Source organism: Hemiscyllium ocellatum, chromosome 44 (genome assembly GCF_020745735.1).
Source record: "Hemiscyllium ocellatum isolate sHemOce1 chromosome 44, sHemOce1.pat.X.cur, whole genome shotgun sequence".
Lineage (NCBI taxonomy): Eukaryota > Metazoa > Chordata > Chondrichthyes > Orectolobiformes > Hemiscylliidae > Hemiscyllium > Hemiscyllium ocellatum.
Genome location: NC_083444.1, coordinates 5589747 through 5615701, shown reverse-complemented (window position 1 = coordinate 5615701; position 25955 = coordinate 5589747). Strand labels below are relative to the sequence as shown.

The window sequence follows — 25955 nt, the reverse complement described above, 5'->3', positions numbered from 1 at the left end:
CCTTCTACCTGATGAAGGAGCGACGCTCCGGAAGCTGATGTTTCTAAATACACCTGTTGGACTATAACCTAGTGTTGTGTAAGAGTTAACATTAACTGTGTTTTCCCTCCACAGACACTACCAATCCTGCTGAGTTTCTCCAGCAACTTTTGCTTTTGTCACTTTAGAAATGCACGCTGTTCCTTGTTTTTAATTCACTCTTTTCGACTCACTCCAAGCTTTTGTCCAGAATGATTTGGAGATGCCGGAGTTGGACTGGGGTGTACCAAGTTAAAAATCACACAACACCAGGTTATAGTCCAACAGGTTTAATTGGAAGCACTAGCTTTCGGAGCGACGCTCCTTCATCAGGTGATAGTGGAGGGCTCGATCGTAACACAGAATTTATAGCAAAAATTTACAGTGTGATGTAACTGAAATTATATGTTGAAAAATAGATTGTCTGTTAAGCCTTTCATCTGTTAGAATACAATGATAGTTCCACTTCTTTCATGTGTAAATCACAAAACCCTTCTTTTTAAAGTTGCATTCTCGGGTTAGCTGTTAATAATGGTGATAGCTAGACAATATGTTGAAGGTGTTGGCCCCCTGTGTTCTCTGTCTATGCCATGGTGTTTAGATTGATTCTAATCTAAAAAGTGAGATAACAGAGTTTTACATAAATTCATGCAGTTTTTGAGCTCAGAGTTCTACATGAATGTATGCAGTGTTTGAGCAAAGTACAATGTAACTCTGCAATACAAATTCACCCCACACAATATATGTGTGCATGTGGGTCTTTGTCTGTCTGTGTGTCTGTCTGTCTGGGGTGGGGGTTGTGAGTGTGGGAAAGTGTGTGTGTGTGTGTGTGTGTGTGTAGTGGATGTAGAGTGTCTTAAGACTGTGAAGGGGGTGCATGTGTGAGCATGGGAGTGTGTGTGTCTATAAGGGTGTGTGTGGGTGTCTGTGTGCGCGTCTGTGTGTACCTGTGTCCGTGTGTATGTGAGAGTGTGTGTGTGTGTGTGTGTGTGTGTAGTGCAATGGTGATCACCTGTAATGTGACATGAACCCAAGGTCCTGGTTGAGGCCCTCCCTATGGGTACCGAACTTAGCTATCAGCCTCTGCTCGGCCACTTTCCTCTGCTGCCTGTCCCGAAGTCCACCTTGGAGGATGGTCACCCGAAGGTCCGAGGCTGAATGTCCTGGACCACTGAAGTGTTCCCCAACTGGGAGGGAACCCTCCTGTCTGTTGATTGTTGTGCGGTGCCCATTCATCCGTTGTTGGATGAAAGAAGTGAAACTATCAGATGAAAGGCTTAACAGACAATCTATTTTTCAATGTATAATTTCAGTTACATCACACTGTAAATTTTTGCTATTAATTCTGTGTTACGATTGAGCCCTCCACTATCACCTGATGAAGGAGCGTCGCTCCAAAAGCTAGTGCTTCCAATTAAACCTGTTGGACTATAACCTGGTGTTGTGTGATTTTTAACCTTGTCCAGAAGGTTAGTTTTTTGTTCCCCCTATGAGTTGTGGGTGTCACTGCAAAGGCCAGCATTTGTTGCCTATTCCTGATCACCCTCAAACTGAGGGGCTCGCTGCATCATCTCAGAGGGTGGTTCAGAGCTGGCACGATCACTGTGACTCTGGAGTCACATGCAGGCCGGACCAGGTAAAGACAGCTGATTTCCTTCCCCGCAGGAATCCGATAGGATTTCAACCCGTCACCTTTCTCTTTATTATTCACTTGAAGGCGACAGCGCAGTCCAGGCCCTTCAGCCCTCGATGTTTGCACCAACCTGTGGAACTAATCTGAAGCCCATCTAACCTACACTATTTAATCATTCATATGTTTATCCAATATCCATTTAAATGCCCTTAAAGTTGGCGAGTCTTCTACTGTTGCAGGTAAGGCGTTCCACGTCCCGACTACTCTCTGAGTAAAGAAACTACCTCTGATACCTGTCCGATATCTATCACCCCTCAATTTAAAGCTCTGTCCCCTCTTGCTAGCCATCACTTGTAACACTGGCTAGGCCAGCATTCATTAGTTGTCCTTGAGAAGATGGGATGAGCTCCCATCTTGAACCGCTGCAATCCACACAATGCCATTAACTGAAATTAAATCCCATCCAATGCTCTGGGGGGATTCGAACCCCGTGTCCCCACTGTGTTAGCCTGGGCCTCTGCATTACCAATGACATAAACAATGTACTGAAGAAAAGACTTATTTAGAAGGCTAAACGTTGACAGCCAGGACGTACCTGAGTGCAATCCGATTCGGATCCGCACTGGAACGTCGGGCATGTGCCTCATCTTGAAGGTGCCGATGCTGCTGAGGATGTCCAGGGACATGTTAGCAATTTCTGCCGCATGTCGGCTCCCGTTGCGAGTCGGAAGTCCGGACGCTACCATGTACGCGTCTCCGATCGTTTCGACCTGAAAGCACAGACTGCAAGACTGACCCAGCACAGAAAGAGGCCGCTCACCCGGCCAGTCATGGCTCTTTCAGAAACATTGCTGACAGATCCCTGCTGTAGCAAGGACGTTGTGGAACTTGGAAGGGTTCGGAAAAGATTTACAAGGATGTTGCCGGGTTTGGAGGGTTTGAGCTACAGGGAGAGGCTGAACAGGCTGGGGCTGTTTTCCCTGGAGCGTCGGAGGCTGAGGGGTGACCTTATAGAGGTTTATAAAATCATGAGGGGCATGGAGAGGGTAAACAGACAAAGTCTTGTCGCTGGGGTGGAGGAGTCCAGAATTAAGGGGGATAGATTTCAGCTGAGAGGGGAAAGGCACCTGAGGGGGCAACGTTTTCGCACAGAGGGTGATGCGTGTATGGAATGAGCTGCCAGAGGAAGTGGTGGAGGCTGGTACAATTGCAACATTTAAAAGACATCTGGATGGGTATATGAATAGGAAGGGTCTAGGGGGATATGGGCCAAGTGCTGGCAAATGGGACTAGATTAATTTCAGATATCTGGTTGGCATGGATGAGTTGGACCGAAGGGTCTGTTTCCGTGCTGTACATCTCTATGACTCAATGGTAATGCTGGAAAGGAATAGAGAGTTAAAGCTATTTGCCATAGGCTTGTCAGGACTCAACACAAGAAAACCACATTTCGAGAGGACAGTGTACACAACACGAGAAGAAGGTGCTGCTTGGTAGGACTATGGTCGGCATGGAGACACACCACGAACAGTTAACAAATCCTGTTCTGAAGGGTTGCTGGACCCAGAAAGTCAACTCTGCTTTCTCCCACCACAGATGCTGCCAGATCTGCTGAGTTTTTCCAGCAAGTTCGGCTTTTGTTCCTGTACAAATCTCCATTGCAACTGACGTGTGTGGAGCTTCCTAACGCAACTTAGTGGGAACAATGACGATGGTAGTCATCGACGGAATCATGGCTTAATCTGGAAAGTGTCCAGACTTTTCGCTGACAGAATTAAATAAAATGTTCCCGGTGTGTTTATTATTCATCTCTAATTGCCCTCTTAAGATTTATAAGCATTCAGATGTGCACTTGCGATGTCAAGGAGATGGGTCAAAGACTGGGAAATGGGATTAGAACCGTTAGATACTGAAGAAGGGTTACTGGATCTGAAACATTCACTGATTTCTCTCACAGATGCTGAGCTTTTCCAGCAACTTCTGTTTTACAGCATCAGCAGTTCTTTCAGTTTGTATTCAGAGTAGTCAGGTGGTTGTTTATAATCAACATAGATTTGATGGGCCAAAGGGCCCTTTTTCAGTGTTTGCAGACCTCTATGACTCTAACTCAGTGGCGTGCTAGGGTTATAAGTGAGAGCAGGTAGGAATCAGCCATATCACTGGGGGTTTGCAGTTTGGATAGGAAGAGCAGAATTCCGTCCCTAAGTGCATTAGTCCGATGACAATGCAAAGCTTCACGGTCATCATTTCAGTGTTTTCTTCCAAATACATTAATTAAATGTGGGCAGCACGGTGGCACAGTGGTTAGCACTGCTGCCTCACAGCGCCTGAGACCCAGGTTCAATTCCCGACTCAGGCGACTGACTGTGTGGAGTTTGCACGTTCTCCCCGTGTCTGCGTGGGTTTCCTCCGGGTGCTCTAGTTTCCTCCCACAGTCCAAAGATGTGCGGATCAGGTGAATTGGCCATGCTAAATTGCCCGTAGTGTTAGGTAAGGGGTAAATGTAGGGGTATGGGTGGGTTGCGCTTCGGTGGGTCGGTGTGGACTTGTTGGGCCGAAGGGCCTGTTTCCACACTGTAAGTAATCTAATCTAAATGAATTTCAAATTTATGTGTTGGGATTCGAACTTATGACTCCAGATGATCAGTCCAGACTATGTTATTAAATCCAGGGCTACTGTGCCAGTAGGAGTCTCGCTGGACATAGAAAGGAGAAAGGGGTTTTAAGAGTTAGAGATACACAAACCACTTCTTTCCCCAGACAGCAGTGAGGGAATGGAACTGGCTCCTAAGACAGTGTTATCAAGGCGAACATTGTCCATATATTTCAGGGCATGTTTGGTATGCTTTCCTTTATTGGTCAGAGTATTGAGTACAGGAGTTGGGAGGTCATGTTGCGGCTGTACAGGACATTGGTTAGGCCACTGTTGGAATATTGTGTGCAATTCTGGTCTCCTTCCTATCGGAAAGATGTTGTGAAACTTGAAAGGGTTCAAAAAGATTTACAAGGATGTTGCCAGGGTTGGAGGGTTTGAGCTACAGGGAGAGGCTGAACAGGCTGGGGCTGTTTTCCCTGGAGCGTCGGAGGCTGAGGGGTGACCTTATAGAGGTTTATAAAATTATGAGCGGCATGGATAGGATAAATAGGCAAAGTTTTTTTCCCTGGGGTGGGGGAGTCCAGAACTAGAGGGCATAGGTTTAGGGTGAGAGGGGAAAGATATAAAAGAGACCTAAGGGGCAACTTTTTCACACAGAGGGTGATACGTGTATGGAATGAGCTGCCGGAGGAAGTGATGGAGGCTGGTACAATTGCAACATTTAAGAGGCATCTGGATGGGGATATGAATAGGAAGGGTTTGGAGGGATATGGGCCGGGTGCTGGCAGGTGGGACTAGGTTGGGTTGGGATATCTGGTCGGCATGGACAGGTTGGGCCGAAGGGTCTGTTTCCGTGCTGGACATCTCTGTGACTCTAAACATTAAGACAGAAAAGAACAGAAAGATGGGGGCGGGGATTGGTGAAATGCTGAAGAGGTGGAGAAGTTTCACATGAAGGGCCTAGAGTGAGTTTTTTAAAAAAATTTATTCATTTTGTGGGGTGTGGGTATCTTTGGCTGGGCCCAGCATTTACTGCCCGTCCCTAGTTGCCCCTTGACGAGGTGGTAGGCTGAGCTGCCTTCTTGAACCGCTGCAGACCACCTGAAGGTTGACCCACCCAGTGCCATCCAGGAGGGAATTCTTTGATTTTGAGTCAGTGACAATGTTTTATTTAACGTCAAGAAATGGCTTTCCAAGTCAGGGTGACAAGTGGCTCAGAGGAGAACCTGAAGGTGGTGGTGTTCCCGTGTATCTGATTAGATTAGATTCCTCTACAGTGTGGATACAGACCCTTCGGCCCAACAAGTCCACACCTACTCTCTGAAGAGTAACCCACCCAGATCCATTTCCCTCTGACTATGGGCAGGAGAAAGTGAGGTCTGCAGATGCTGGAGATCAGAGCTGAAAATGTGTTGCTGGAAAAGCGCAGGAGGTCAGGCAGCATCCAAGGAGCAGGAGAATCGACGTTTCAGGCATGAGCCCTTCTTATTCTTGAAGAAGGGCTCATGCCCGAAACGTCGATTCTCCTGCTCTTTGGATGCTGCCTGACCTGCTGCGCTTTTCCAGCACCACACTTTTAACACTATGGGACAATTTAGCATGGCCAATTCACCTGGCCTGCACTTCTTTGGACTGTGGGAGGGAACTGGAACACCCAGAGGAAACCCACGCAGACACGGGGAGAATGTGCAAGCTCCACACAGATAGTTGCCCGAGGCTAGAATCGAACTGGGTCCCTGGAGCTGTGAGGCAGCAGTGCTAACCACTGAGCCACCGTGCTGCCCTTGTCCTTGTAGATGGAAGTGGTTGTGGTTAAGGAAGGTGCTGTCTGAGAATCTTTAGTGAATTGCATCCTGTAGATGGTACACACTGCTGCTACCGTGGTGGAGAGTGTGGCTGTGGTGTCAATCAAGCAGGTGCTGCTTTGTCCTGGGTGGTGTCGAGTTTCTTGAGTGTTACTAGGGCTGCCCCCATCAAGGGGCAAGTGGGAAGTATTCCCTCACACTCCTGACCTGTGCCTTGTTGATGGTGGGACAGGGTTCGGGGAGTCAGGAGGGAAATTACTCACCTCAATACTCCTGGCCTCTGACCTGCTGAATGCTTTATACTTGCATACAAAAGTTTATACAATTAGGACTGAGTAAGCCTCTTACACACAGCTAGACCGCCTCTGAGTGACCGTCTGAATTTGTCAAATCCAACCTGACAAAGCTGAGCTGTTCACTCCGAGCGAACTACCTTGTAGACGTCGTGGGATCCGATGATGGCGTCGAACAAAGTGTAAAGGTCGTTGAGAAGGTCAACCACCTCGATGGGGTCGCTCATGGCTGAGATGGTGGTGAAGCCAACTATGTCGCTGAAGTAGATGGTCACCTGCTCAAAATGTTCAGGCTCCACCGGGTCCCCCGTCTTCAGTGCCTGGGCGACAGAGCTGGGCAAGTGAGGAAGGAACGGTGGGTCAGCAATCTCTGACTGGTAATCACACCGACACTATGACACAGGGGCATGGGTATCACTGGGATGGCCAGCATCTGATCCCCCCTCCCTAACCGACCCTTGAGAAAGTGCTGGTAAGCAACTATCCTGAGGGCAGTTAGGAATCAACCAGATTGGCTATGGGTCTGGAGTCACATGTAGATCAAACCCGACTCAGGAAGGCAGATTGCGGTCCCTAAGGAGCTTTCGTGAACCAGATGGATTTTTTAAAAAAACCAATTGGTGGCCAGCCATTTTGAAAGATGTGTTAGAGGATCATTGGGTTTATAAATCGACGCAGAGAGTGTAAAAGCAAGGAGATGATGCCACACCTGTATAAATCATAGGTCAATTCCTCATTTGGAGTACTGTGTTCAATTCATACAATCCCTACAGTGTGGAAACAGTCCATTCGGCCCATCGAGTACACACTGACTCTCCGAAGAGCATCCCATCCAGGCCCAATCTATCCCTGTATTTCCCATGGCTAACCCACTTAGCCAGCACATCCCAGGGCACTATGAGACACTTTAGCATGGCCAACGCACCCTAACCTGCACATCCCTGGGCACTATGGGACAATTTCGTACAGCCAATCCACCCTAACCTGCACATCCCTAGACACTGTGGGGCAATTTGGCATGGCCAATCCACCCTAACCTGCACATCCCTAGACACTGTGGGGCAATTTGGCATGGCCAATCCACCCTAACCTGCACATCCCTGGGCACTATGAGACACTTTAGCACGGTCAAAGCACAGCAGGTCAGGCAGCATCTCAGGAATAGGGAATTCGACGTTTCGAGCATAAGCCCTTCACGTCGAATTCCCTATTCCTGAGATGCTGCCTGGCCTGCTGTGCTTTGACCAGCAACACATTTTCAGCTGTGATCTCCAGCATCTGCAGACCTCATTTTTTACACTTTAGCACGGCCAATCCACCCTAACCCGCACATCCCTGGGCACTATGGGACAATTTAGCACGGCCTATCCACCCTAACCTGCACATCCCTGGGCACTATGGGACAATTTAGCACGGCCAATCCACCCTAACCCGCACATCCCTGGGCACTATGGGACAATTTAGCACGGCCTATCCACCCTAACCTGCACATCCCTGGGCACTATGGGACACTTTAGCACAGCCAATCCATCCTAACCTGCACATCCCTGGGCACTATGGGACAATTTAGCATAGCCAATCCACCCTAACCTGCACATCCCTGGGCACTATGGGACAATGTAGCACAGCCAATCCATCGTAACCTGCACATCCCTAGACACTATAGGACAATTTAGCATGGCCAATCCACTCTAACCTGCACATCCCTGGGCACTATGGGACAATGTAGCACGGCCAACCTACCCTAACCTGCACATCCCTGGGCACTATGGGACAATGTAGCACGGCCAATCCACCCTAACCTGCACATCCCTGGGCACTATGGGACAATGTAGCATGGCCAATCCACCCTAACCTGCACATCCCTGGGCACTATGGGACAATGTAGCACGGCCAATCCACCCTAACCTGCACATCCCTGGGCACTATGGGACAATGTAGCACGGCCAATCCACCCTAACCCGCACATCCCTGGGCACTATGGGACAATTTAGCACGGCCAATCCACCCTAACCTGCACATCCCTGGGCACTATGGGACAATTTAGCACGGCCAATCCCCCCTAACCTGCACATCTTTGGCCTGTGGGAGGAAACCGGAGCACCCGGAGGAATCCCACACAGACACAGGGACAATGTGTAAACTCCACACAGACAGACAGTCACCCAAGTGTGGGATCGAACCCACGGGCCAGGTGCTGAGGGGCAGCCGTGCTAACCACTAAGCCACTGTGCCACCCTAGTCCTAGGCACCTTTTTTCAGGAAGGATGTTAAAGCCCTAGTGAGCGAGAGAACAATACCAGAAATGAGGGGTTTTAGATACGAGGAAGGATTAGCGAAATTGGGCTTATTGTCTTTGACGTCATGGTAACCTTACTAAGGTGTCCAAAGTAATGAACAATTTTGATCGGGGAAACACGGATGTTCTGTTTCCAGTAGCAACGAGGGGGTCACAACTTCAAGATCATCAGCAAGAGAGCTAGGAGTGAGACAAGGAGAACCGTCTTTACGCAGAGTTGTTCCAATTTGGAATGTGTTCCTGTGGGAGACTGATGTAGGCAGATTCCATTGGAGGTTTCAAAAGCGAGCCACATACACAGAGGGACCTTGATTATCCGAAGCACACGGGCGGGGAGTATTTTGTTCGGTTAATCAAATTCCAGATAATCGAGTTTAGCCGAGCCTCGGGACCTTGCAATGTTGCCGGATAATCCAATATTTGTATAACTGAGTGCCGGAGTACCGAGGTTCCTCTGCATATTTGACAGTGATGGATTTAGAAGGCTAGAGAGGGGGACTAGCCGGGTAGTGGAGGGAGAGATGTGAAGGAACGTAGGGAAGCTTGGAGAGAGAGAATGAGAGAGCCTCAAGATCCTCCAGAACCGCCAATGAAGTGCAGTCACTCTTGTCATTTAGCCATCATGGCAGCCAATTTGCGCATGTTCTCACATGCAATAATGTCCACATAATCGATTTTTAGTGATGTTGGATATCGGGGAGATGTCCCTGTGATTCTTTGCAAAGAGGGGCCGTGGGATTATTTTTACGTTCACCTGACAAGCTAGACCTCGGTTTGATGTGCTGTCTGAAAGTTGGACAGTGCAGTACTCCCTTAATACTGCACTGGGAGAACCGTAGATGGGAGGTCCACCCAGCTATGTCACCCGCAGCCTCCTCTCCCTCAGCCCGACGCCCCTGTTCACAGGAAGACTAAAGGGGGTAGGTGGGGCTTGTGGGTACGTTTGGCACTCACTATGGCAACATCTGCGTGAGGAGTTGATCGGTTTTCTGCTTCTCGATCTCCAGCTCCTCCGTCCTCTCCTTGATCAGGTCCTCCAGATTGCTGGAGTATTGCTCCAGCATCCGCAGCATCGAGTCGATAATGTTGGTCTTCTTGCCCTTGTTAATGTTTTTAAACTGCCAGCACAGGGAACAAACAACATGGAAGATCAGCTCTCCTGAATCTTGCCGAAAAGGCAAACGGGTGCATTTTTAATTCATGAGATGTTGGGATCACGGTCTCGACCAACGTTTATTGCTCATCCCTCATTGCCCAGAGGGCAGTTAAGAGTCAACCACATTGCTGTGGGTCTGAAGTTACATGTAGGCCAGACCAGGTAAAGATTAGATTAGATTAGATTAGAAGGGTGTGAAAACAGACCCTTCGGCCCAACAAGTCCACACCGACCCGCCAAAGCACAACCCACCCATTCCCCTACATTTACCCCTTCTCCTAACACTTGAGCATGGCCAATTCACCCTAACCTGCACATCTTTGGACTGTGGGAGGAAACCGGAGCACCCGGAGGAAACCCACGCAGACACGGGGAGAACGTGCAAACTCCACACAGTCAGTCGCCTGAGTCAGGAATTGAACCTGGGTCTCCGGCGCTGTGAGGCAGCAGTGCTAACCACTGTGCCACCGTGCCGCCCACTAATGGCTGGTTCCTTGCCTAAAGGATATTAGTGAACCTTTTTCTGTTAGTCAATCAACATGGTCACCATTAGATTCTTATTTCTAGATTTTCATTTTACTGAATACGAATTCCATAATTTGGTACATTTATTGGTCAGTGCATTGAGTACAGGAGTTGGGAGGTCATGTTGCAGCTTTACAGGACATTGATTAGGCCACTTTTTGAATACTGCGTGCAATTCTGGTCTCCCTATTCCAGGAACGATGTTGTGAAACTTGAAAGGGTTCAGAAAAGATTTACAAGGATGTTGCCAGGGTTGGAGAGTTTGAGCTATAGGGAAAGGCTGAATAGGCTGGGGCTATTTTCCCTGGATCGTCGGAGGCTGAGGACCAACCTTCTACAGGTTTGTAAAATCATGAAGGGCATGGAAAGGGTGATTTTTCCTGGAACACCGGGCGCTGAGGAGGGTAATCTTATAGAGGTTTATAAAATCATGAGGGGCATGGATAGGATAAATAGACAGTTTTTTTTTCCCTGGAGTCAGGAAGTTCAGAACTAGAGGGCATAGGTTTAGGATGAGTGGGGCAACTTTTTCACGCAGAGGGTGGTACGTGTATGGAATGAGCTGCCAGAGGAAGTGGTGGAGGCTGGTACAATTGCAACATTTAAGAGGCATCTGGATGGGTATATGAATAGGAAGGCTTTGGAGGGATAGGGGCCAAATGGGACTAGATTAATTTAGGATATCTGGTCAGCATGGACAAGTTGGGCCGAAGGGCCTGTACAGCTCTATGGGTCTATCAGCCGTGGCAGGATTTGAGCTCAGGACCCCAGAATATCACCAGGATTCTTGGATTAACAGGGTTTATGCCAGAAATGTCAATGCTCCAGCTCCTCAGATGATGCCTGACCTGCTGTGCTTTTCCAGCACCACACTCTTGGCTTCCTGGTTTAACAGCCCAGAGACAAAACCATGAGGCCATTGCCACGTCTTTTCACTTCGAAGTCATCAGGACACAATGCAAGAATGCCATAACTTCAAACAATGCATACTGCAGGAGACAAGGGTGCAAAAAAAATTTACACAGTCAATTTGGGAGCCTCTAACAGCTCCGAGAGTGTGCCTGGGTGGGAGAGGTGGTGCTGACCTGGTCAAAGATCTGGTCAAAGTTGGGTCGTCTCTCAGGCTGCTCACTCCAACATAGTTTCATGATCTGGATACACTCCATGGGAGCAAGATCTGGTGAGACGGAGGGCCGGCACAGTGGCGGAGGCTTCTGCACTTTCTTGATAATATCTGAAAAAGAACAGAAGCAGCTTTGTAGAAAAACAGCACGTGAGCACCGACCGTCACAGCCATCGGCAAAGGTTGGTGTACAAGGGAAGATAAATCCAACAAAGCTCAGCAGGTCAGGCAGCATCTGTCGAGAGAGGTTGGAGTTAATGTTTCAGTTCCAGTGACCCTCCCTCTGAACAAGGGTCACTCGATCCAAAACATCACCTCCGATTTCTCTCTACAGATGCTGCCTGACCTGCTGAGCTTTTCCAGCAACTTCTGTTTCTGTTGAGCACCAGTCAATAGCACCCTGGACAATCTACGACCATAAGCCATTCCTGATGAAGGGCTTATGCCCGAAACTTCGATTCTCCTGCTCCTCGGATGCTGCCTGAACTGCTGCGCTTTTCCAGCACCACACTCTAGACTCTGATCTCCAGCATCTCCCAACCAATGACCTGCCTGGATGACATTTCCTGATGAAGGGCTTTTTGCCCGAAACGTCGATTTTACAGCTACTCGGATGCTGCCTGGACTGCTGCGCTCTTCCAGCACCCACTCATCCAGAACCTGGATGGCATTTCAGAAAATTGACAACCGGCCTAGTTCCAATCTCTATCCCTTCTCTTTGAAGTTGGCACAAGTGCCAAAATATGAAGGGAACTTGAATATCGTTGAAAAGAGACGGGTGGCTGAAGCTTTGCAACTTGCTCTGGATCAGGAGTTTTAAGATGGCTACGCTGTAACGTGAATATAATCCTTAAAAGCTGATTGAAGATTTGTAGCTCGGGTATCCGTTGTTGTGGTTCTGCTCGCCGAGCTGGAAGTTTTTGCTGCAAACGTTTCGTTCCCTGGCTAGGGAACATCATCAGTGCTGTTGGAGCCTCGTGTGAAGCGCTGCTTTGATGTTTCTTCCGGTATTTATATTGGTTTGTTCTTGCCGCTTCCGGGTGTCAGTTTCAGCTGCAGTGATTTGTATGTGGGGTCCAGGTCGATGTGTCTGTTGATGGACGTTCTTGCCGTTTCCAGGTGTCAGTTTCAGCTGTAGTGGTTTGTATATGGTGTCCAGGTCAATGTGTCTGTTAATGGAGTTTGTGGATGAATGCCATGCTTCTAGGAATTCTCTGGCTGTTCTCTGTCTGGCTTGTCCTATGATAGTGGTGTTTTCCCAGTCAAATTCATGTTGCTGGTTGTCTGAGTGTGTGGCTACTAGAGATAGCTGGTCGTGTCATTTTGTGGCTAGCTGATGTTCATGGATGCGGATTGTTAGCTGTCTTCCTGTTTGTCCTATATAGTGTTTTGTGCAGTCCTTGCATGGTATTTTGTAAACTACGTTAGTTTGGCTCATGCTGGGTATTGGGTCCTTTGTTCTAGTGAGTTGTTGTCTGAGCGTGGATGTTGGCTTGTGTGCTGTTATGAGTCCTAAGGAAGACAGCTAACAATCCGCATCCATGAACATCAGCTAGCCACAAAACGACACGACCAGCTATCTCTAGTAGCCATACACTCAGACAACCAGGAACATGAATTTGACTGGGAAAACACCACTATCATAGGACAAGCCAGACAGAGAACAGCCAGAGAATTCCTAGAAGCATGGCATTCATCCACAAACTCCATTAACAGACACATTGACCTGGACACCATATACAAACCACTACAGCTGAAACTGACACCCGGAAACGGCAAGAACGTCCATCAACAGACACATCGACCTGGACCCCACATACAAACTACTACAGCTGAAACTGACACCCGGAAGCGGCAAGAACAAACCAATATAAATACCGGAAGAAACATCAAAGCAGCGCTTCACACGAGGCTCCAACAGCACTGATGATGTTCCCTAGCCAGGGAACGAAACGTTTGCAGCAAAAACTTCCAGCTCGGCGAGCAGAACCACAACAATGAATATAATCCGCTATCCTCACTGAGGGAGCCGAATGGACCGCAAACCTTTAAGGTGGGAGGTAGAGATCTAACTTTCCAACATTCTCAGTTGGTGGCACTTCCAGTCTGGGGCAGAAAAATAATACCCACTCCAGAAGTCCCTGAATGCAAAATCCAGGTGCATGCTCCCACTGCTGTGCTGAGGGAGTGCTGCTCTACCAGAGATACTGTCTTTGGGATCAGATGCTAAACTGGGGGGGGGGGGGGGGCGCGGGGGAGCCTTTCGAGTTGGCAGGAAAGATCCCTTGGCCACCAATTCGAAAACGAACACTGCAGTTCTCCCAAGCGTCCTGGAGCCAATATTTATCCCTCCACCAACAAAGCCAAAGAGAAAACAAACACTCCAGCTGGCGTCATGTTGCTATTTGTGGGATCATGCTGTGCAAATCGGGGAGGTGGGGAGGAGCAGATGCAATCTGGAAAGAAGTATAGAACTGATATTAGGGGAAAACCTTCACTCAGGAACTTTAAGTACATTTAAGTTGTCATTGGACATGCATATGGACGTACGTGGAAGAGTGTAGGTTAGATGGGCTTCAGATTGGTATAACAGGTCGGCGCAACATCGAAGGCCGAAGGGCCTGGACTGCGCTGTAATGTTCTATGTTCTACGTTCTAACACATGGCTGGACAGATATTGGAGACTGCACAATTACAGTCAATGAAGGGGTGTTTGGAAGGCTTGATGGGATCCTGAGGATTGTAGAGTTTCTTTTTATTCGTTCACGGGATGAGGGGCATTGCTGGCCAGGCCAGCAATTATTACCCATCCCTAATTGCCCAGAGGGCAGTTAAGAGTCAACCACTTTGCTGTGGGTCTGGAGTCACATATAGGCCAGACCAGGTAACGATGGCGGATTCCTTCCCGAAAGGACATTCGTGAACTAGGTAGGTTTTCCCGACAATCGATTCACGGTCATCATTGGATTCTTAATTCCAGCTTTTATCAAATTCCACCATCTGCCGTGGAGGGATTCAAACCCAGGCCCCCAGAACATCCTCTGGATCTCTGGATTAACAGTCCAGCGATAAGGCCACTAGGCCATTACCTTCCCAGGCATGAGAATGATGTTGTTGTTGCTGTCCAAGAGACATTACCACATCAGAGGGTGGCCCATTGGAGTCCATGCTGACTCTCTGGAGAGGAATCAGAGCAGACTCAATCTCCTCCCCGCATCCTGCTCTATCCAGGACGCCCCTGCAATTTTATTTCCCTCGAGTGTCCCTCCAGCTACCTTTCGAAGACGTGCTCTCTCTCTCATCTACTCCTCCTCTCCACCCCTCCAGCACCTTCCCCACCGTGCCCTCCACCCCTTCCCTCAGCCCCTCCACACTCCTCCTCTTCTCCCCCACACTCTCAAGTCGGCACTGCTTTGCCGCTCATTAATCCGTGCGCAGCCTGATTGCGCGCGCCATCAGCGAGTGAGCTTTCTCCAGGTTAAGGGCACACGGCTAAGCAGCCAAACGCCGTGACGGTGGGGGTACCATTGGGGCTCAGGTCCAGCGTGGAGAATGGAGGTCCTCGCACGACCACTTCCTGCACGATGATGGAGAAGCTGTAGACATCTCCGCTGAAAGTCCCCACCTTCTCGAGGCTCGGGTCTCGGAGGAGCTCTGGGGCTGTCCAAAACCGGTCTGGTGACGAGAGAGGGAAAAAAAACGTGACTCGAGTGGGAAACTCCTTTCCGTGAAACTAAGACGCAACATAGACCTCTCCTGGTGCTCGCTTCTATTCAGGTCTGTTAGGTTTGAATGTGTCGCCGCTCTGTATAAGTAGATTAGATTAGATTAGATTACCTAGAGTGTGGAAACAGGCCCTTCGGCCCAACAAGTCCACACCGACCCGCCAAAGCACAACCCACCCATACCCCTACATTTACCCCTTCACCTAACACTACGGGCAATTTAGCATGGCCAATTCACCTGACCCGCACATCTTTGGACTGTGGGAGGAAACTGGAGCACCCGGAGGAAATCCACGCAGACACGGGGAGAACGTGCAAACTCCACACAGTCAGTCGCCTGAGTGGGGAATTGAACCCGGGTCTCTGGCGCTGTGAGGCAGCAGTGCTAACTGCTGTGCCACCATGCCGCCCAAAGTAGGCTGAGATGGAGCAACACCAACCAAATGCCAAACATGTCATCGAGTCGTAGAGCACAGAAACAGACCTTTCAGTCCAACTTGTCCATGCCGACCAGATATCCCAGCCTAATCTAGTCCCATTTACAATGTTTGCCCCATATTCCTCTAAGCCCTTCCTCATATAAGCATCCAGATGTTATCATTGTACCACCTCCACCACTTCCTCTGGCAGCTCATTCCATACACGTACCACCCTCTGTGTGAAAAAAATTGCCCCTTAGGTCCCTTTTAAATCTTTCCCCTCTCACCCTAAACCTATGCCCAAGGCAAAAGTGAGGACTGCAGATGCTGGAAACCGGAGTTTAGATTAGAGTGGTGCTGGAAAAGCACAGCAGGTCAGGCAGCATCCGAGGAGCAGGAAAATCCACGTTTTGGGCAAAAGCCCTTCATCAGGAATGGGTGAAGGGCTTTTGTCCGAAACATCGATTTTCCTGCTCCTCGGATGCTGCCTGACCTGCTGTGCTTTTCCAGCACCACTCTAATCTAAACCCTTAAATCTATGCCACTTTAGTTCTGGACTCCCCCACCCCAGGGAAAAGACCTTGTCTCTTCACCCTATCCATGCCCCTCATGATTTTATAAGCCTCTATAAAGTCTCCCCTCAGCCTCCGACGCTCCAGGAAAAACAGCCCCAGCCTATTCAGCCTCTCCCTGTAGCTCAAACCCTCCAACCCTGGCAACATCCTTGTAAATCTTTTCTGAACCTTTTCAAGTTTCACAACTTCCTTCCTATAGCATGACAATAGACAATAGGTGCAGGAGTAGGCCATTCTGCCCTTCGAGCCTGCACCACCATTCAATATGATCATGGCTGATCATCCTTAATCAGTATCCTGTTCCTGCCTTATCTCCATAACCCTTGATTCCACAATCCCTGAGAGCTCTATCCAACTCTTTCTTAAATGAATCCAGAGACTGGGCCTCCACTGCCCTCTGGGGCAGAGCATTCCACACAGCCACCACTCTCTGGGTGAAGAAGTTTCTCCTCATCTCTGTCCTAAATGGCCTACCCCGTATTTTTAAGCTGTGTCCTTTGGTTCGGCACTCACCCACCAGAATTGTATGCAGTGTTCCAACAGTGGCCTAACCAATGTCCTGTACAACTGCAACACAACCTCCCAACTCCTGTACTCAATGCACTGACCAAGGAAAGTGTACCAAATGCCGCCTTCACAAATGGGACTTACAGGCCGAGTCACTGAAAAAAGCTGAAAATAAATTTACACAAACCTTAACAAATAATGGAGTCAAGCATTGGAAGGTGGAATGGGGTAAGAATATGGAGTAACAGACACAAACAGACTTTATTGTATAGTGGAGGTTGAGGGTAGTGAGGTCAGGGATAGGTTTACAAAGTCAGGAGAGGACACCAGCAATTAGGACATTGGTTTGAAATGTGCGTACTTCAATGTGGGCCGCATCCAGAATAAGGTGGGTGAACTTGCAGCATGGGATTTCGATGTTGTGGCCATTTCAGAGACATGGCTGGAGGAGGGTCAGGAATGGTTGTTGCAGATTCTGGGGTTTAGACGTTTCAGTAAGAACAGAGAAGATGGTAAAGGACAGATAGGTGCGGCATTGTTAATCAAGGGTAGTATTTCAGCAGCTAAGATAATGTTTGAGGACTCATCCACTGAGGTAGTTTGGGCTGAGGTTAGAAACAGGAAAGGAGAGGTCACCCTGTTGGGAGATTTTTTTTAACTAGATTCCCTTACAGTGTGGAAACAGACCCTTCAGCCCAACAAGTCCATACTGACCCTCCGAAGAGTAACTCACCCAGACCCATTTCCCTCTGACTAATGCACCTAACTGTGGGCAATTTGGCATGGCCAATTCACCCTAACCTGCACATCTTTGGACTATGGGAAGAAACCGGAGCACCCGGAGGAAACCCACGCAGACACGGGGAGAATGTGCAAACTCCACACAGTCAGTCGCCCGAGGCTGGAACTGAACCTGGGTCTCTGGTGCTGTGAGGCCGTAGTGCTAACCACTGAACCACCGTGTCGCCCTCAGCCTCCATTTCTATAGGTCTCCGAATTGTTCCAGGGATGTAGAGAAAGGATAGCAAAGATGACTCTCGATAACGGCGAAAATAACAGGGTAGCTGTTATGGGGGACTTTAACTTCCCCAATATTGACTGGGAATACTATTCTTCAAGTAGTTTAGATGGGTCAGTTTTTGTTCAATGTGCGCAGGAGAGTTTTCTGACATGGGATGTAGACAGGCCAACAAAGAGCAATGCCATATTGGATTTGGTACTGGGGAATGAACCTGACTAGGTGTGAGATTTGGAGGTAGGTGAGCACTTTGGTGATAGTGACCATTATTCGGTTATGTTTAAAATAGCAATGGGCAGGGCTAGGTACGTACCACAGGCAAAGAGATATAACTGGAGGAAAGGCTAATGGACAAGATTTAGGATGCATATGATGGGGAAGGAAACTACAGGGGGTGGACACACTTGAAAAAGGAACAGCTACAGCGTGTCCTTGATAAGTATATGCCTATCAAGCAGGGAGGTAGTTGTCGAGAGAGAGCCAAGGTTTACGAAAGATGTTGAAGCTCTTGTCAAGATAAAGAAGGCTTATGAGGATGAGGTGCGAAGGCTCAGTTAGGGGGCTTGAGAGTTATAGGATAGCCAGGAAGGACCTAAAGAGAGAGCTAAGAAGAGCCAGGAGGGGATGTGAGAAGTTGTTGGCGGATCGGATCAAGGAAAACCTTAAGGCCTTCTCTCGGTATATCAGGAATAAAAGAATGACTAGAGTCAGATTAGGGCCAATCAAAGACAGTACTGGAAAGTTGTGTGTGGAATCTGGGGACATAGGTGAAGCGCTTCATGAATACTTTTCCTCAGTATTCACATTGGAAAAGGGCAACATTTGTGAGAATACGGAGATACAGGCTACAAGGCTAGATGAGATTGAGGTTGACAAAGAGGAGGTTCTAGCAATTTTGGAAGATCTGAAAATAGATAAGTCCCCTGGGCCACATGGGATTTATCCTCGGATTCTCTGGGAAGGCAGGGAGGAGATTGCAGAGCTTTGATCTTCATGTCGTCATTGCTAACAGGAGTAGTGCCAGAAGACTGGAGGATAGCAAATGTTCTCCTGTTCAAGAAGGGGAGTCGGGATAACTCTGGTAATTATAGGCCAGTGAGCCTTACTACAGTTGTGGGTAAGGTGTTGGAAAATGTTATAAGAGAGAGGATTTATAATCATCTGGAAGGGAATAATTTGATTAGGGATAGTCAACACTGTTTTGTGAAGGATAGGTCGTGCCTCACTAACCTTATTGAGTTCTTCAAGAAGGTGACCAAACAGGTGGATGAAGGTAAAGTGGTTGATGTGGTGTATATGGATTTCAGTAAGGTGTTTAATAAGGTTCCCCACGGTAGGCTACTGCACAAAATACGGAGTTTCGGGATTGAAGGTAATTTAATGGTTTGGATCAGAAAGTGGCTAGCTGAAAGAAGACAGAGGGTGGTGGTTGATGGGAAATGTTTGTCCTGGAGCTCAGTTATCAGTGCTGTGCCTCAAGAATCTGTTTTGGGGTCACTGCTGTTTGTCATTTTTATAAATTGCCTGGATGTGGGCGTAGAAGGATGGTTGAGTAAATTTGCGGGTAGGCAGAGTTGGGGATAGTGACAAAGGATTACAGAGGGACATAGATAAGGTACAGAGTTGGGCTGAGAAGTGGCAAATGGAGTTTAATATGGAAAAGTGTGAGGTAGTTCACTTCGGAAGAAGTAACAGGAATGCAGAGTACTGGGCTAATGGTAACATTCTTGGCAGTGTAGATGAACAGAGAGATCTCAGTGCCCTGGTGCATAAATCCCTGAAAGTTGCCACCCAGGTTGATAGGGTTGTTAAGAAGGCATATGTTGTGTTGGCATTTATTGGTAGAGGGATTGAGTTGTGGAGCCACGAGGTCATGCTTCAGCTGTACAAAACTCTGGTAAGGCCGTACCTGGGGAATTGCTTACAGTTCTGGTCACTGCATTATAGGGAGGATGTGGAAGCTTTGAAAAGGTTTCAGAAGAGATTTACTGGGATGTTGCCTGGTATGGAGGGAAGGTCTTATGAGGAAAGGCTGAGGGAACTGAGGCTGGTTTCATTGGAGAGAGGTTTGAGAGGTAACTTAATTGAGACATATAAGATAATCAGAGGGTTAGATAAGGTGGACAGTGACAGCCTTTTTCCTCCGATGGTGAAGGCTAACAGGAGGGGACATAGCTTTAAGTTGAGGGGTGATAGATTTAGAACAGATGTCAGAGGTATTTTCTTCACTCAGAGAGTAGTAGGGGCGTGGAATGGCCTGCCTGCAACAGTAGTAGACTCACCGCATTTAAATGGGCATTGGATGTACATATGGATAATAATGGAACAGTGCAGGTTAGATGGGCATCAGATTAATTTCACAGGTCAGCGCAACATTGAGGGCCGAAGGGCCTGTACTGTGCTGTAACGTTCGATGGAGCAGGATGGAGGGACCGGATGGCCTGACCTCACTCCCATACTTCAGGCTGTTATTTCCTTAAACCCCACTCTGGTAAACTTGGTAAGTTTAACTGCCTTTTTGTGGGAAGTCCCAAGTGTGGCTCTTGGCCAACACTAAGCTAGCCATTGCAGAACACCATTACCTTCTGGCTTCGGATCCATCCATGTAACGTTTTGAACTTCCAGTAACTCATTATAACCATAGTCCGTGACCTTTAAGACAAATCTTCCATCTACCACACAGTTCCTGGATTTCAAACGCCCATGGACCAGTTGTCGGTGGTGAAGGAACTTCATACCCTGTGAAATGCAGATGACAAACGTGAACCCCACAGGATTGCGACTGTTGTTGCAATTCTGCTCCTGACCTCATTCCAGCCTTGGTTCAGACGTGGACAAAAGAGCTGACTTCCAGAGGGGAGGGGAGAGTGACAGCCCTGGACATCAAAGCTGCATTCAACTGAATATGGCATCAAGAAGGCCTGGCAAAACTGGAACCAATGGGTATCAGGTGGCAAACCCTCCAGTGGTTAGAGTCATATCTGGCACACAGGTAGGTGGGAGTCAAAAGGTATAGTGCTGAAAAAGCACAGCCAGTCAGGCTTCCTCTACATTAGAGGGTGGCCATGGTTGTTGGAGGTCAGTCATCTCAACTCCCAGTCATCTCTACAGGGGTTCCTCAGGGTAATGTCCGAGGCCCAACCACCTTCAGCTGTTTCGTCAATAATCTTCCGTCCGCCATCAGGTCAGAGTGGGGATGTTTGCCAATGATTCCACAACATTCAGCACCATTCGCCACTCCTCAGATCCTGAAGCAGTCCGTGTCCAAATGCAACAAGATCTGGACAATATCCAGGCGTGGGCTGACAAACGGCAAGTTACATTCCCGCCTCACAAGACGCCAGGCAATGACCACCTCTAACAAGAAGCAATCTAACCACCGCACCTTGATGTTCAATAATGCTGCCACCACTGAATTCCCCACTATCCACATCCTGGAAGTTACTGCTGACCAGAAAATCAACTGGATTCATCACATAAACACAATGTCAGAGACTAAGAATCCTGTAGTGTGTAACATGCCCTGTGACTCTCCAAAGCCTGTCCAACATAGACAAGGCCTCAGTCAGGAGTGTGAGGGAATACTCCCCACTTGCCCTGGATGGGGGCAGCTCCAGCAACAACCATCCAGGACAAAGCAGCCCCCGCTTGATTGGCACCACGTCCACAAATGTCCATTCCCTCCAGCACCGACGCTCAGTAGCAGCAGTGTGCACCATCTACAAGATGCACTGCAGAAACTCACCAAAGGTCCTCAGGCAGCACCTTCCAAATCCATGACCACATCCATTTAGAAGGACAAGGGGCAGCAGATACATGGGAACACCACCCCCTTGCAAGTTGCCCTCCGAGCCCCTCCCCATCCTGACTTGGAAATACATTGGCCATTCCTTCAGTGTGGCTGGGTCAAAATCCTGAATTCCCTTCCCTAAGGGACGTTGTGGATCTACCTACGGCACACGGACTGCTGCAGTTCAAAAAGGCAGCTCACCACCACCTTCTCAAGGGGCAACTAGGGACGGGCAATGAATTTTTGCCAGCCAGCCATCTCACATGTGAACAAGAAAAGCTCATCTCCGTTTCATGGAAAGAGATGACAAGAATTTACAACCTTTACGGTTGACTGAGGTAAGTTTACATCCTGCCAGATCATTCAATCCTTATTTGGGATAATTCGGTCTTATCAACAGAGGTAGCTCAGTTATGTTTATAACTGTGAGACCCTTTAGAATTTTATTCCTCGCTTACATCCTTTATCCCTTATACCATGCAAAGCTTTCCCCCTTCAAGAAATTTTCCAATCTTGAAAAGCTTTCCAATCTGCCTGGATCACACTTGTGGGCAGCACATTCCCAACCACCTGCTGTACAAAATCACAGAACTATAGAAAATAGGAGCAGTCTGGGGGACTCGGATAAACTGCAGAATTGGGCTGAGAGGTGGCAAATGGAGTTCAATGCAACTAAATGTGAGGTGATGCACTTTGGGAAGAATAACAGGAAGGCAGAGTACTGGGTCAATGGAAAGATTCTTGGTAGTGTGGATGTGCAGAGGGATCTTGGAGTCCATGTACATAGATCCCTGAAAGTTGCCACCCAGCTGGATAGTGTTGTTAAGATGGCATACAGTGTGTTAGGTTTTATTGGTAGAGGGATTGAGTTCCAGGGCCGTAATGTCATGCTGCAAATATACAAAATGCTCATGCAGCTACACTTGGAATATTGTGTACAGTTCTGGTCACCCCATTATAGGAAGGATGTGGAAGCATTGGAAAAGATGCAGAGATTTACCAGGATGTTGCCTGGTCTGGAGGGAAGGTCTCATGAGGAAAGGTTGAGAGACTTGGGTCTGTTCTCATTGGAAAGAAGGCGGTTAAGGGGGGATTTGATAGAGACATACGAGATGATCAGAGGATTAGACAGGGTAGACAGTGAAAGTCTTTTTCCTAGGGTGATGATGTTAGTTTGTATGAGGAGGCATAACTACAAATTGAAGGCTGGCAGATTTAAGACAGCCATCTGAGCCTGCTCCACCATTCAGCATGATCGCAACTAATTAGTGAACTCTGCCCTTTGTTCCTGCTTTCTCCCTGCACCCTTTGACCCCTTTAGCACTAACAACTATACCTAAGTCCTTCCCAAAAATATTCAGTATTTTGGCAGAGAATTCCATAGGCTCACCACTCCCTCAACTTCTGTTTGCCTCAATCTTAAACAACCTATATTTTATCCTTAAACGGTGACCTTTGGATCTGAACTCCTCTTTATCCTCCAATTGCCTTCGATTCTTCTGTCATCCATCTTAAGTCGTATCTCCTGCTCCCCAACCCTTTGGAACTATTTTTCTCTCTCTTTCTATTCTGTCCAGAGCCATCATGAATTTGAACACAACGCTAACTTTATAGGCCATCCAAAAGAGAGACTTTGCAGCTTTCTAAAGTCTATTTACCATAATCAGGTCGAGAAGGAGGGAGGATTTGAACATCCAGTCGAGCTTCACGTCTTTATTCGCGATGAGGTCCTCCAGACTCCCCCTGGAGCAATGCTCAGTGACGATTGCGAGGATATCACAGTCATGAAAGAGCCCCAAGGATGGATTCACATTCTCATGTCTCAATTCCTGGATCTGGAAAGATCGCTTTGTTACAAAAGGATTTACTGAAATTGGCCATTCAGTCCTTGGCCGCCAGTTGCTCAGCATAATTGAAAAGTCAAGTGCCAAATTGTGACGATAAAACAAATTAAACAAGTTGCCGTAATTCATAAAATACTGCAACCACTAAAGTAATAAAATAATTACACAATTTTGAACATTTCAGCATATAAATGCAGAATTAAAATGGAACATTTACTGTATTTCACAGCAATTTCGGTTCATTAAATTCTCAATTATTGTTTGATTGTCACACCTCAGTATAGGAGGGCATGTTGAGGCTGTACATTGGTGAGGCCATTTCTGGAACACTGCGTGCAATTCTGGCCTCCCTGCTATCGGAAGGATGTTGGGAAACATTAAAGGGTTCAGAAAAGATTTACAAGGATGTTGCCAGGGTTGGAGGGTTTGAGCTACAGGGAGAGGCTGAATAGGATGAGGCTGTTTTACAGCTTAAAAATACGGGGTAGACCATTTAGGACAGAGATGAGGAGAAACTTCTTCACCCAGAGAGTGGTGGCTGTGTGGAATGCTCTGCCCCAGAGGGCAGTGGAGGCCCAGTCTCTGGATTCATTTAAGAAAGAGTTGGATAGAGCTCTCAAAGATAGTGGAATCAAGGGTTATGGAGATAAGGCAGGAAGCGGATACTGATTAGGAATGATCAGCCATGATCATATTGAATGGTGGTGCAGGCTCGAAGGGCAGAATGGCCTACTCCTGCACCTATGGTCTATTGTCTATTGTCAATTGTTTTCCCTGGAGTGTCGGAGGTTGAGGACCAACCTTCTACAGGTTTGTAAGATCATGAAAGGGCATGGAAAGGGTAATTAGCCAAAGTCTTTTCCCCCCAGGGTAGGGGAGTCCAAAACTAGAGGTCATAGGTTTAAGGTGAGAGGGGCAAGATTTAAAAGGGAACTGAGGGGACATCTTTTTCACAGAGAGAGTGGTACGTGTATGGAAGGAGCTGCCAGAGGAAGTGGTAGAGGCTGGTACAATGACAACATTTAAAAGGCATCTGGATGAATATACAAATAGGAAGGGTTGAGAGGGATATTGGCCAAGTTCTGGCAAATGGGACTAGATTAATTTGGGATATCTGGTCGGCATGGACGAGTTGGACCGAAGGATCTGTTTCCGTGCTGCATGACTCTATGTCCAATTGATGAGAATGACAAAGGTACTGACACATGAATAACATTAGAAACCAGGATGAAGCAATAGTTAAAAAGGCAGACAAATGAAACATCTTTACTGACAAACATTGAATTAAGGATTATTTTAAAGCTGAAAAATAAGGGAGCTATGAAAGGAGCACGAAATGTCGCAAATAAATCAACTAGATACAATTTTGTAAAGGAGGCTTTACTGAATAATGACAATTAAATGATACAATAACACATGAAATTGGGAGGAACACGTGCAAAGCAGGGGGGATCCAAAACTATATTTTAAAAACAGAAGATCCTTCCACTGAAAATTCAGAAATATTAGAAACCCTCAGATAGTACCCCTCTCGTGGTTTAAAAAAAGACCAATCCGATATCACCCTGCCCTGCACAGGCTCCCAAGGTTCTGGGCTCAATCCATCATCCCTGCTTAGTGAAAGTGGAGGGACTCACACACTGCAGGGTCAAAGATGAAGGAATCAGTGGGATGATGATGGAAGGGACCAATGAATCACTGACTTGTGACAGTGCAGAATGAGGCCATGTAGCCCATCGTGTCTACACCAGCTCTCTGAATGAGCGACTCACTTTGCGTCATCGTCCACCTTCTCCCAGTACTCCGATACCTTCTTCCTTCGGTCTGATTCCATCCTCAATACTTCCACTTAACCTGCCCACACCACAATCTCAGGCACTGCATTCCAGACCCTAACCATTCACTGGGTGAAAAGGCTTTGGCTCATGTTGCTATGGATTCTTTTGCTAAAAATGTCAAATTTGCACCTTTTTTGATTCTTTCATGGTTGGGAAGGATTTCTTCGGGTAAAAAATGAGGTCTGCAGATGCTGGAGATCACAGCTGAAAATGTGTTGCTGGTTAAAGCACAGCAGGTTAGGCAGCATCCAAGGAACAGGAAATTCGACGTTTCGGTCATAAGCCCTCCTGATGAAGGGCTTATGCCCGAAACGTCGAATTTCCTGTTCCTTGGATGCTGCCTAACCTGCTGTGCTTTAACCAGCAACACATTTTCAGCTGGGAAGGATTTCTCCCTGCATTCCCTCTGTAGAAGACAACAGCAGCTGAAAATATCGAAGGTGGAGATGGAGGGAACGATGCAATAAAGGGACAAGCAGACTGACTGAAGATGGAGTGAGTGCAAATGAGGGATTGAAGATGGAATGAAGGACTAAAAATGGAGGGAAAGAGACTGAGGGGCTGAAGGTGGAAGGGAAGAGGATACTGGGAGATTGTAGATGGAGGGATAGAATCGCTGAGGCATTAGAGATGGAAGAAGAGGCAGAGGAATTGAAAATAGAAGTACCAACACATCGCTGGTCTTGCAGACAAAGGATACAGTTGACAGACTTGGCAGAACTACATTATCTCACTTCGGACAAGTCAGAAATGGGGATTTTTCCCGTTCTGGTTCCGAAGCACATTTGCTT

The 25955-nt window shown here is 47.7% G+C and overlaps 1 protein-coding gene across 1 annotated transcript in view; it reads right to left on the bottom strand.

Annotated features, from left to right (window-relative positions):
• The window catches only part of LOC132835202 (retinal guanylyl cyclase 2-like), an 80175-nt gene that overhangs the window by 17974 nt on the left and 36246 nt on the right, over window positions 1–25955 (bottom strand). The window contains exons 8-14 of the mRNA XM_060854567.1: window positions 23141–23317; window positions 20275–20431; window positions 14974–15123; window positions 11411–11559; window positions 9599–9762; window positions 6486–6678; window positions 2247–2421 (exon numbers count right to left, since the gene is read on the bottom strand). Of these exons, the coding sequence (XP_060710550.1) occupies window positions 2247–2421; window positions 6486–6678; window positions 9599–9762; window positions 11411–11559; window positions 14974–15123; window positions 20275–20431; window positions 23141–23317 (1165 nt within the window). The remainder of the gene's footprint in view (window positions 1–2246; window positions 2422–6485; window positions 6679–9598; window positions 9763–11410; window positions 11560–14973; window positions 15124–20274; window positions 20432–23140; window positions 23318–25955) is intronic.